This window comes from Aquarana catesbeiana, linkage group LG01 (genome assembly GCF_042186555.1).
Source record: "Aquarana catesbeiana isolate 2022-GZ linkage group LG01, ASM4218655v1, whole genome shotgun sequence".
Taxonomy (NCBI): Eukaryota; Metazoa; Chordata; class Amphibia; order Anura; family Ranidae; genus Aquarana; species Aquarana catesbeiana.
The window spans coordinates 403,963,141-403,977,065 of NC_133324.1; the positions used below are offsets into that span (position 1 = coordinate 403,963,141).

Here is a 13,925-nt window from a genome sequence, read left to right on the forward strand (position 1 = left end):
TATTCTACATATTTTTGGTAATAAAAATCGCAATAAGTGTATATTGATTGGTTTGCGCAAAAGTTATAGGGTCTACAAAATAGGGGATAGATTTATGGCATTTTTATTATTGTTTTTTTTTTTACTAGTAATGGCGGCGATCTGCGATTTTTATTGGGACTGCGACATTATGGCGGACACATCGGACACTTCTGACACATTTTTGGGATGACTGACAATTGTACAGTGATCAGTGCTGTAAAAATGCACTGATTACTGTATAAATGTCACTGGCAGGGAAGGGGTTAACACTAGGGGCGATCAAGGGGTTAACTGTGTTCCCTGACTGTGTGTTCTAACTGTGGGGGGAGGGGACTGACTATAGGAGATGACAGATCGTGGTTCCTAGCTATTAGAAACTCACGATCTGCCTCTCCTCACAGAACAGGGATTTGTGTGTTTACACACACACGTCCCTGTTCTGCCTGTCGTGCCCACGATCGCAACCGCCCGTCACTAGCATCGGCACCCCGATAGTGTGGCACACGCATGCACGCCTGCTATCCCGCTTAAAGGAGTCAACGTAGAGCTACGACAGCTTGCGGGATCGTGCTGACCTGCCGCCGTATAATGATGGCGGCTGGCCGGCAAGTGGAGCCCCATCTATCTATATAAAAAGGATATGTAAAGCGAGTTTACAGTATGGAGTTTTGACTTTAGCAACCATACAGACGCCCCGGGCACTTGCTCACCCACAGGGTGCTTGACCAATCACGTTTGTTAGAACTTGAGCCCTAGATGTCATTTGGTGCTTGCTTATGGGGAAATGCCACAACTGTGACGACCGGATTGTAATCTACACTCCCTATTGTTTTCTTCCCCTCCTGCCCTATGACGCTGCAGGGGGGGGCCGCAGTTCTTCCGATCCTTCCCCCAATTGTGTCATATGGGCAGTGGATCTTCCAATATGATTGTGTGCGTTTACGCAACGAGCGTATGACGTCACATCCGCCATCTTAGATCCACGCTTGTGCAGTGACACCGCCAATATGTCCACGCCCCGCTGATGATGTCAGACGCAGGCGGGACGGGGAGAGATAAAACACATGCCGTTTCACAATTACTTCTGACAGAGGTTATGTGAGAGAGAGGTTGTCAGCCTCTTCTCTCCCTCCTGATTACTCCTTGGGACAATTTCATGCGTCTAATCCTGGACTTGTATAGAATAATTGACCATTTAGCTATAGGAACTAAACCATGGACAAGTGAGCCACTGTTGTCAGACTGAGGGGACTACACTTGCCAGCACTGGACAGGTTCCTTGCTGTTCCTGGGGGAGGTTGCAGTGTATGTTTGGCCCTTCTTTCTGATTAACTTGTGGTTTACTAGTGCCTTATGAATGAACCACTTATATAATATATATTTGTGCTTTTCCTTTGTAGGACTGATGTGCTGGAAGGTTATCCGTGAACCTTTATAAATATACACAACAGTGTATAAATATACACAACAGTGAGATTTTCCACTACTGGATACGTTTCCCTCTTATTGCGGGCAGCTTCCTGTAATTCAGGAAAAATCCAACTGCTGATTGGCTCTCATGAATTCCAGCATCCTTGACTTCATTTCTTTTGAAATTAGGAAATTCATTGGTCGGATTTGATATATCAAGATGATTAAGGTAATTTCTTACATTCGGATGAATTAGACATGTATATATTAGATATCAGTGTTACTGTACCTAATGGTATTTAAAATAATTCCTTTAAAATAATTCCTTCATATAGTTTTAAAATAAGCCTTCTATCCCTAAGGTTGCAACATTTGGTCTTAACCCAGATTTTGGAAGATTTATTTGATCGTCTTAAGATTTGATTTTAGATTGATTGGTAGGTTTTCCTCTCGGCCTGGTAATAACTTCTATGCCTTGAAATTTAAATGAATTACTGTAAATATATTGCAACAAGTTTATCAATGATGTTAATATCATGTATTCTCTTTGAAGTATTAAACTTCATGCAGCACTATAAAAACTCCTGAAGAAGCTCTGTTAGAGCGAAACATGTTGAGTACAAGTGGCTGCAATGGTGTATGAAATTTATACAATTGATTATTGAATGTATTTCTTTTAAAACATATTGTTAATCCAATAAAATTTATATTAAAAAAATATATATTGTTTATTTAATTGGCACTATATAAGTCCCACTTCCTGTATCCTTGAAATGTTTTATTTACATGGTCTCTTCTATTTCTGTATATGGATGTAATTATTTTAATAAAGAAAAACCCATCCAAGTACCTTTTTTCCCTGTGATATACAGCTGTAACATGACCTAGATCTTTCCCAGCCTGTCTGCAGGGAAACATAAGCAGGAGGAGCTTCTAGTCCTCTGCTGCTGGTCACATGTTCAAAAGAAAAGCAAAAACAGCCTTTGGAATACAGAGTAAAAATAAATAATTGATATCAATAAACTGTTTTAAATTGTCATACAAATATATATTTGAAATCAAATCTATTATTTTTTGGCAATAACAAGGTGTGGGCGGATTTCTGCTAGTCACAGGCTGTGTCAGGCCCCTCCAGCCTGTGTCGTAGAATAAGAAGGAGGTGAAGCTTCCATTAATCTACATGTAATATCCCACCCCCATTGTGTTTAGCTGGTTAGTGGGCATGGAAGAGGAGGGAGGGAGCGGGCTGTCATTTACCACTGTGTATACACTCACATGTTGCCTTATGAGTTTATGTGAAATCTCCATTAATAGCTGTAAAATATTGAAATTATGAATATATTTCATTCAGCTTGTATCTATGGAGGGCGTGCAACATAACTTCACAGAAGTGTCTGTTAGACCAGACAATTTGGTGCCTAGGCTTGTTTATCTATACAATGGGACCCAAACCTCATTGTTCTACACATATTCACTTCAAAGGATCCCATGTTTGGATATGCAATGAAGGGAGGCCAACCCGCAATGAATACTTAACTTCCCAGGAAAAGGTCAAGTTAATCTACTGCTCAGAATAGTCACAAGGATTTGCATTAAAGGGGGCTGACTTATGCAAAGTAGAGGGATTGGAGATGTAGCCAGTCCTTAACCAGGAATAGGGAAGCCCACCAATCAGAGCCACGTCATGCCAACCAATGAGGTATCACCTATAACGATATACACAGGTTAGATGGGAGGGAAACACACACTCTATGGCAGAGCAGTCACGTGAATGGAACCTCTTTGGGAATGGTAAATATGGGAAATCTCCCTTGTATGTGTGTCTAAATGTGTTGGTCTTATGTATTTTCTGTCCTAATGTTTGTAGATTAATGTTTTAAGGAATATACTCTGTATTCCTTCATGTAATCCATGATTTTTACCATTTTCCTGTACAATTAGATTGCTGTATATTAGTCTAGGCCTAATTTACTATATACCAATACATTTTTGTTATTGTGTTAACGCTTTCACTCATGGTCAAGAACTCTCATTTGCAAAAGAATGGAGGGGACACTAGGGAGAAGAAAGTTGCTGCTCACCCCTTAAAGACTGGAACAGAAGAAGGAAGGTTTCCCCACATTGGGGTTTTTTAGGCAGCGCAATAATGGATATAGACTCAGTTGTATGAAAAAAGTATCACAATTTTTATTAAGTAATAATAGACCATCAAAGTTAAAAATCAGTGAGCTTCAGTGGGAATTATTTAAAAAATGAGCTGAACATACACAAGCAGACATTTGTTCATAATCATAACTTTGAAACATGAACATTAAACCTGACGCGTTTCAACCCCTACAATTGGGGTCTTCTTCAGAGGATCAGTCTGCAAATATAGGTATGTTCAACAAAGAACACAGATTCCCACATGAAGATCCCTTTAAAAAGTAAGTTGCTTTGTCCTCTTCTCCAGTGGGGGGCTCCAACCACCCCTATCACCGCTGCGGCCCAGACCAGGATTGTGAGGTATAGCGTGGCTTACGAGAGATCACACTTTTAAGACGCCGCCCGTCAAAAAGGATGACCGGCCGGAAAACACCAGAACACCTCAAGGGGTGCTATATAGCTCATGTGGATGCATCGGATTGTCCCATGTGTCTAGACTGTTGTTTTATTGGCCAACCCGGGATTGGTCCTCCATCTGGCTAACTGCAAACACATTCTGCTGCTTGCTATCACATTTGCTGCTACACTCAGCTACCACACAACTGGTTGACTCAGGCTTGGTTGCCATTACCTGAGTCTCACACAGTTTATGACCAATCCCGGGTTGGCCAATAAAACAACAGTCTAGACACATGGGACAATCCGATGCATCCACATGAGCTATATAGCACCCCTTGAGGTGTTCTGGTGTTTTCCGGCCGGTCATCCTTTTTGACGGGCGGCGTCTTAAAAGTGTGATCTCTCGTAAGCCACGCTATACCTTACAATCCTGGTCTGGGCCGCAGCGGTGATAGGGGTGGTTGGAGCCCCCCACTGGAGAAGAGGACAAAGCAACTTACTTTTTAAAGGGATCTTCATGTGGGAATCTGTGTTCTTTGTTGAACATACCTATATTTGCAGACTGATCCTCTGAAGAAGACCCCAATTGTAGGGGTTGAAACGCGTCAGGTTTAATGTTCATGTTTCAAAGTTATGATTATGAACAAATGTCTGCTTGTGTATGTTCAGCTCATTTTTTAAATAATTCCCACTGAAGCTCACTGTTTTTTAACTTTGATGGTCTATTATTACTTAATAAAAATTGTGATACTTTTTTCATACAACTGAGTCTATATCCATTATTGCGCTGCCTAAAAACCCCAATGTGGGGAAACCTTCCTTCTTCTGTTCCAAGAACTCTCATTTAACCCAAATCATATCTGAGAGATATTAAATTTCAAATATAGTTAATGGGTAACACACATGTCACTCTATAGTCACATGGGCTGCTCAGATATGATAGGGAGGAAATAGTCAGCATAGAAACTCACTGAAAACTAGACATGTGCACACTGAAATATTTCATTTAGGAATTTCGTTTTTGTCCGAAAAATAAATTTATTTAGTTACTCCCGAAATTCGTTTTTATTTATTTCGTTTTTCGTTAAAAATTGCATTCGTCCGAAAATCCAAATTGAGGTCGAATCTGTCACTGAAGGCTTATGGTGTCTGTCGAATGTTCAAAGAAGATTCGACGGAGCAGCTAAACTGTACGACACCGTATAGTTTACCTGCTCTGTCGAATCTTCTTAGAACTTTTAACAGACACCATAAGCCAAAGTACGTGTGTACTTAGTTCTAGCTATTTTACTGCTCCTCCTCTTTGGTTACAATCAGCCAATAACATTCATCATCATCATTATTTTTATTTATCTTTTCTCCCCTACGTCGAATCTTTTCTCCCCTACGTCGAATCTTTTCTCCCCTACGTCGAATCTTTCTCCCCTACGTCGAATCTTTCTCCCCTACGTCAAATCTTTTCTCTCTGTGTCGAATCTTTTCTCTCTATGTATAATAATCTTGGACTAATAGAGTTAAGGTTAGGCACATTCGACCACAGGTTTGATGGACACAGATTGTTTTTGTCATTATCATGTTGAATCTCCTATCTATATCGAACTGTTGTAGCAACAAAAATGAAAATAAAGCATTTGTTTATGTCGGATGTTTCGTTTTTCGGATTCTGCACAAACGATAACGAAAATACCTGAAATTTGGACGAAAATGCATTCGGACGAAAACGAATGCACATGTCTACTAAAAACTGAACATGTGCAAAGTTGCCACCAAGGTTGCAAAATCCCTAGCTGAATAGGGGACATGAACAGAAGATGGAAAAAGAGAGCAGCAGGATCAACTAGGTTTTTTACCGAATTCACAAAACAAATCTCATAGCGACTGAGTGAGTATGAACAGCATGTAATACACCATTTATTGATAGTGTTTTTATGATGTGGGGGACATTTTAAGCTACATTGGGGAATTTTATTCTTATGCTATTGAGCAAAGTAACTCCTCGTTTTCCAATATGCTGTGGAAGTGGTAATTGATAACAACATATTAGATTATTCAGTAGCAATTGTTTAAATCAACAGTAAATTTGAGCTCTTAAACACTAATTCAAAACTATAAAGCATCAGATTTCTTTGGCCAGATGCTGAACCTCTGAGATTTTCATGAATTTCATGGCTTATGCTTCAATATCTTGATAGAATTAATGATAAGATATGTCTTACTTACTAGTGATAATTTAAATAAAAGTGGAGACTCATGAGCCGAGTGAGCTAGTAGCATCTAATATGTCTTAGGTACTCCAACAGTGAGATCTCCCTGCCATAATTCCCAGCTCTCTTTTTGTCCACCTCAGAGCTTTGGGTGTTGATGTCCATCATTGCAATGTTCTTGCCTTTTCTGTTGTGTTCCTCATAATATATATAAAAAGCGTACCTCAAGGAGTGTGGGCCCACCTCATAATGTCTGCAGCAGGTATGGAGACTCAATAACTCAAGATCAGCTATCTCACAAACAGAGTCCTCATCAAATATAAGAAACTGGCAGGTTGTTGATCCATTCAAGTGGCATATCCACCATGCAGTACACAAAAGCACTAAGGGGATGGGGCCCACTGTGATCTCTCATTCACAGAACAACATGAGGATCACTTGAAATCAATTTTCAGCCATCACTAGTCCACTAGCAGTGCACCGTGTATGCTATCATCGCCCATGCATACATCTAGTCAATCTGCAATGCAGCCTGTGTGCTTGGGCTACCCTGCATAGGCCGCACACTGTGCATCTTTCTAGCTGGGAATCAGAGAAAACAAGTGAAGCAGACTGTGCAATAAGTGTACATTGCCTCTTTGTATGATACTGTTGTCCCCTAGGCATCTGCTTCTAGTGATGGGGTTAGAGTGATATGGTTGTAGGCATATGGAAAGGCTGAAGAAGGGCATGCTGTAGACTCAGGATTCAAAAAGGTACTTTTATAAGGTACAGGGTGATGGGTAATATGTTATCTGTATCATGTGTCAATATACAGCAAAATATAAAGACTGCTGCTATTTTATTGCTTTAATGGCAGTGCTGCTATTATTCAATGTTTTGAAAAGAAAAATTTCTTGTAAAGTCAACACCTTACTGAGTATAAGACCTTTGTTTTTATCATTAGGTAAACTGCACAGGACAGCTCCTTATAAATCTCCTTTATTCGGTACTTCAACACCTAACGCTAGCTGAAACCACAGCCTAACACAAAAAAAGCGTATGCGTGATTCAGTGAAAATATCTAACTTTTAGCTATATGATCTAGCAGCCAGCTCTCTGTGCCGCTTCAGCCCTTAAAGCAAATGAGTGTCTGCTTGCACAATCTCACAACTTTTATACAAGATACATTAACTTAGCTTTTTATATCCTAATTATATATTTCACTTTGACATATTGTTTTTTTCTTTTATAGCCAAACATTAACGTTAAGAAAAACTATTGTTGAAACATGATTTGCTTGTCTAAATGACATTTATTCTTTTATTTTTCAATAAAACTGCTATTTTAAATGTATTACCATGCAGAAATGATTTATGAAAAATGTATTAATGCCTCAAGGTTTACAACTAAAATAGTTCATGGGAAGTCTGATCATGCTTCCCAAGTACATTTGGCAGTAAAATCTTAGAAGAGACAAAAGAGTGGCTTTAAAAGACAGATTGGGCTTCCTTTGAATCTAAATAAAGTAAATGTAAATGCCTGTGCTGAATGTATAATCAACCATCAGCACGCATACGATTGATATAAAGTCTGTGTATGCAATTTTTTGGTGATAATGCGGCACTTCAGCCCAGGGGAACTTCTATACACTTCTAGGAAGATCAAACAGCAGACAAATGTAAAAGCCCCGGTTCACACTATACCGGGCTGCGGATCCCTGTTCCCTGTTTCAGGGACGAATCAGGGCCGATTCTATGCCTGAATTCGGCCCTGAAACGGAGCCAAAGACACACAGCGTTTTTGTGCAGTGCGCTCCGCAGCCGCCCTGGAGATATGCTCTATAGGGAGCCAGTCACATTCTCCTACTATGCGAATTAGATGCGAGGAAACGCACATCTAATTCGCATAGGTGTGAACCCGGGCTTAAAGAATAAATGGGTGACTCAACGGATGATTGGACCACATGAGAGAAGAGGTCTAAAAATGCTTGATAACATGATAGCACATCAGGTTTGATATGCCAAAGCCTTCCACTGGAATCCTACTGTACCAGTATGAGGAACTGAGGTTTAGCTGCATTTAGAATATAAACGTAAGTAAAGTGCTAAATTAGTTAAAGTGCTATATAAAGTGACATCACATGTGCAAAATTGCAAACATCAATAAAAAATGTCACTTTATATAGCACTTTAACTAATTTAGCACTTTATTTATGGTACTAATTTTTTTCACTAGAGCGCGACACCATATATTGATTTTTATTTACTATTGTTGGTGTGGTTTGACCAGTTCGGTGTCTACTGCAGCTAGTGTTCTTTCTTATTTAGAGTATAAATGTGTCTAAAACGAATGTACATGTGTATAAATTTGCCGAAATGTGTCTAAACCTGCTTTAAAGCAAGAACATCTAACTTACAGTCCTGTTGAGAGTACTGAGGTTTGCTTACTCACCATTCCTACCATTCACAAAACATCTTACATTCTTTTCAATGCATGCAAAGCAATATGTGATAAGTGTCTAAATTCTGTGTCACCAAGTGAAATCTACAATTTGTCATATGAGGATATAACTACATAGGCAGGTCTGTAGTCTTTACTGAGCCAAGTAGTGGGGCAATACCAGAAAATAGTTGGATTGAACCCAGTTCTGTTCTATCCAGAACAAGGAAATCCAAGCTGATACCCTCCTCCACTACCAGAGAAAAACATTCTGCGTAGAGTTATTTTTATATATAACAAATAGGTGTAGCACTAAAATAAATATAATCAAGCTTACATGTCCATCCCCTTTATTACACAATACAATTCTCTCGTGTATTTTACCAGTCCTTCGCTACTTCTGAGCATTGTGATGTCATTCAGCTAGTTCAACCTGTACGTGTTTCATCTCCTGGCTCACATAACTTCATCAGGGGGATCTGATTGGATGACACCTCACTCTCTCTTATATAGGTACCTATCATTTTATTGTGGATATACGCTTTGAAGTAGAGAAGAGCAGGTAAAATATACTGGAGAACTGGATTGTGTAATAAAAGAGCACAGTAATTATACTGTATACTGTAAATGCTGTATATACTGTATATGCTGAATATTTGAGGCATGTCTTACTGGTTTTAAATGTGAATGTTATTCTGGAGGTGGAAGGGAATGAATAAATGGTTTTAAAGATAAAGCACTATGTAGAGTTGGTTTCCTTGTATGCTTTCTGAGTGCAGGAGAAAGCTGGAGAGTGCCTTAAAGGGAAATTACCTGAATAATCCAAAGAAGGAAGAGGTTGTTTGGAAAAAGGGTCTACCATCCTATAAGACCATCAAAGGGACTGGAAGGATGCCTTATGTCAATTAAAGGGGACAAAAGCCTTTTATGACCATACATAAAATGTAAAGTCATTGGGGTACAGGTGAGGGCACAGCTGGTGATGGTGGCACAGTGAGTGGAAGACTTTTAAGCACAAATTCACAGTGGGAAAAATAACCTTAGCACAAGATTTTTTTGGAGAGACTTTATTTATGTTTGATTTATGAGAGACATTATTGATTTTTTCATGATGATCATGTAGGTTTGAATAATTATTTAAGTGCTATACCTATATATAATATTGTGACACATTTACACGAGAGTGTGTTAAGGTGAAAGCAGCTCATTGCACATTTAAAATAAACGTGGCGTTCATGTGTTTCACATAACAGCTCACAAGGTATAAGTTTATTAGAGTTCTTATAAACAGTCAACATTCTAAATATACATGAAGCCATGGTTCAAGCACCTATACCTGTCAGAGCCTGTTTCCATAGGTGTGAGAGGAGGTAGCTGGGATGAGGGGTTATGAGGACTGGACTGCAAGTTACTCCCTGGAGAAGGATGGCTGGAAGCAAGAGGCTGAGACTGAGGAACATTCCCACCAGCAGTTCCACTTCTACTTGAATGAGAACTGGAGAACAGGGCAGCTACAAAAGAGAAAACAAATTACATACAAAATAGCTTATGGTTTTGCTCAGTATTAGACAGGTAAAAAACATTTAGGCAGTCAGAATGAGGGAAAATAATACTGAAAGGAAAAGTGATTTTAACACTCTTGCTTGAGTCAATAAATACAGAGTAATAGAAGGACTAAAATATTTACCTTTCTTGAAAAAAAAAAATCCACTGAACTGGAGCATCACACCTCGGTCTTTTAAGCAGGACTATTTAACATAAACGAATACTGTATACTATGTTTACATATTACATATGTGTGTTTGTGTAATTATAGTAATTGCTAATTATTGTTACTACATGTTTTTTTTACCTACTTATTTAATGGTGTCAGAAAAAAATATTTTATTATCAGACTCTATGGAGTGAATTTACTAAAGGCAAATAGGCTCTTCAGTTCACAAGGGAATTTTTCCTTAGCTTAATAAATGAAGTGCAATCATGTGCAAGCAAAAATATATATATTTTTTTATTTTTCCCTGCACATAATTGAGTATTTTTTTGCAAAGTGAATTTTCCCCAAGTTTACTAATCCAAGAAAAAAATCCCTTTGGAAGATAAACAGCCTATTTACCCATAGTAAATCAGCCCATATGGGTCCAAACTAATAGTATATGATCCTACCCTTGTGCTAGGTCTGATGTATAACTATGTTTGTACTAAAATGGGGGTACTTCTCCCCATCAACCAACAGTTTTCAGTAACCTATGCTCTGCCTAAAAGCTGGGCTGGTTTGATCTGCAAACCTTTAACACTTCCTGGTACTTTTGCAGCTTGATTGTAGCCTTCCTGGTGGTTTTCCTGAGTGTGGCTCGGGGTTAAATTTCAGCACCATTAGCGGTAAACCTGAGCCTCGGGATTGCATTGCAAGATCCTGGAAGAGGTTACTTACCTTGTCCCCAGGATCCTGCGATGTCCCACCGCTGTGTCCGTGGGCTCTGTCCTCTACCACGATGTCCTGTGTGCCGGGCTCAGTTCGCTGTGAGCGTCACAACGCATGGGGGTGGAGCCTGGCGGTAAATTCAAAAAAGTGAAAATTCATAACACATACAGTACACTGTAATCTTACAGATTACATTACTGTATGAAATCATTTCACATCCCTTTTGTCTCCAGTGCTTTGTCCAGTGCCCTGCATGCAGTTTAATATGATATATACTGTTCTTTATGCGTGGAAACTGGAGATTGTCCATAGCAACCAAAAAGTGTCCCTTTACATCAAAAGTGGTTTTAGGCAAGCTAGAAAACAGAGATAGTAAATTAGAACACTTGCAGAATTGAGCGATAGTGAATCGTGGGGAAGTTTATTTTATTATTATTACATTATTATTTTTTATAATTATTTATATTTAATTATTATATTATAATTTATGATTTTGTGTTTCAAACGTCATCATACCCAGGATATCTACTAGACTCTTGGTGAACAGATATAAGTGTGTTATTGCTAAGAATTACAGGCCTACAATATAAAACGCCAAATTTTTATGCAAAATAATTGTACTGCTTTGAGACGCAAAAATCTGAAATAATCATACCGCCAGGGGGGTTAAGCCCTGCCAATTGAGATTGCTACTGGCCCATCACTATAATAGTGAAAATTTACCCAATTACGGAATCCAGGCAAATCAGAATATGCAGAAATATTCTGCAGGTATGTGCACAAGCCTTAGCGTGCCTGCATTTTATACCAGTCAGTTAACCACTTTAGTTCTCATATCTGTATGCCCTTTATTGATCAGAGCAATTGTTACATTTCCACTATGAGCAGGTTGATTTATCAATATGAAAGATTATAAAGTAAAACATAAATCATTTTTTTCATTTAAAATTCCACTAAAACTATGTTTCTAATACAATGCATGGCAAAGTTATATAAAAATAAATTACACAAATGAAAAAAATAAATAAAAATAAATAGTATGATTTAAGTGGATTCAGACATGCTTGGGACATACATAGGTCTATACTAAAGCAAAAGATATATATACACTGAGCAAAATTATAAACGCAACACTTTGGTGTTTGCCCCTATTTATCATGAGCTGAACTGAAAGTTCTATGACTTTTTCTATGTACACAAAGGGCCTATTTCTCTCCAATATTGTTCACAAACCTGTCTAAATCTGTGTTAGTGAGCACTTCTCCTTTGCCGAAATAATCCATCCACCTCACAGGTGTGGCATATCAAGATGCTATATATAGACTATATATATATATATATATATATATATATATATATATATATATATATATATATATATATATATATATATAGTGAAAGTGACCGGTTCAGCAGGAACCGGCCGACTTTCAATAAGTGTGTACCGCTGTCTGTTCAGCAGAAACTGGTTTAGTGACTTCTCTTGACCAGTCCTGCTGGAAAGCTAGCATTTGATCAGCGCTTGCAACCACTGGCTGCAGCATTAATCTATGTTTTCTGGTGAGTTGGTGGGGGAGTCCCCACTGTCAGAATAATAAGACTGATTTGGATTTAAGAGAGACAATTAAAAAAAAGGCATGTGGTTCCCCACAAAACTTATACTAGACCCTCATCCTGGATAAGGGTCTAATACAGATTTTGAGGGGAACCCCAGGCAAACCCCTTCAAAATCCATACCAGACCCTTATTCAGATATGCAGCCTGTCTGGCCCCCAGGAAAGGTGGGGAGGGGGGGCAAAACACGCCCTCCCAAATCATGCCAGGCTTTATACCCTCAACATTGGGAGAGTACCCTTGCGCAAAGTACTCATTCCCACCTGCAAGGCACCATGTTGACGGGGGCAAGGGCTTCATTCCTACATTCCTAGCCTGGTGGCTGCGGGGGGCCACCAGATATCTGTCCCTCCCCCCAAATCAATCAGTAATGGGTAAATAGTACTCCTTGTTACTCATTCACCAAAAACTTAAATAGTTAAATAGTGAAAAAAAATCCTTTGTTTATTTCTTTCTTTTAAATTTCCCCCACTGTAAAAACAACATCATTCACATCACCCATCAATGTAGATTCTGCTTCAGTTACTATAAGTGAATATCCCAACAATCTGTGCCAAAAAGTCCTCTCCCATTCTTACTTCTATTGCAATTTTTCTGGCTAACCAAGTGGCATGCATAGAGATAAGGATCTAGTATGGAATTTGGAGAGCCCCCATACTCATCTAGTGGATAAAGGTCTGGTATGAATTTTGTGGGGGGCCCTATATAGTTTTGTTACAAACAGAAGGAAGCCACCCGGGAACTGTCATTTAGTGGCAATAGTTTTATTTTTCTAAATGTGACTTTTGTTAGCATACGTTGAACTGGTACACAACTTCATGTGCAAATTGTGGGTTGTCACCAGAGCAGGAATACAGGGGATATCTTCTAATGGGGACACTAGTTCTGGTGACCTTGGTGACAATGGTTTTGCACAGAGCAACCTTGATCCTCCTCTTCTCCGGTTCCCCGCTGGGGCTCCTCCCTCCTGCCTAGTGCCGCTAGAGCAAGCTGCTTGCTCTGAGGGCACTCGTATGTGCATGCTCCTGGAGCTGCCTCCGTCTGTCCATAAGACACACAGCATATGGCTCGACCCACCCCCTACTCCCTCCTCACTGGCTGTGATTGACAGCAGCGGGACTCAGCCAATGAGGAGGGAGAGACCCTGGAGAACTGCTGCTCTCGTGCACATCATTGGATCAGGATCAGGCAAGTAAAGGGGGGGCTGAGGGGGCAGCTGCACAGCCAAGGTTTGTTACCTTCATGCATAGAATGTATGAAGGTAAAACACCTTCAACCTTTACAACCAC

The 13,925-nt window shown here is 39.4% G+C and overlaps 1 protein-coding gene across 1 annotated transcript in view; it reads right to left on the reverse strand.

Moving 5' to 3' along the window:
• Positions 1-13,925, reverse strand: part of GLIS3 (GLIS family zinc finger 3) — a 551,611-nt gene that overhangs the window by 76,081 nt on the left and 461,605 nt on the right. Inside the window, exon 8 of the mRNA XM_073634951.1 lies at positions 9,937-10,111. Within this exon, the coding sequence (XP_073491052.1) occupies positions 9,937-10,111 (175 nt within the window). The remainder of the gene's footprint in view (positions 1-9,936; positions 10,112-13,925) is intronic.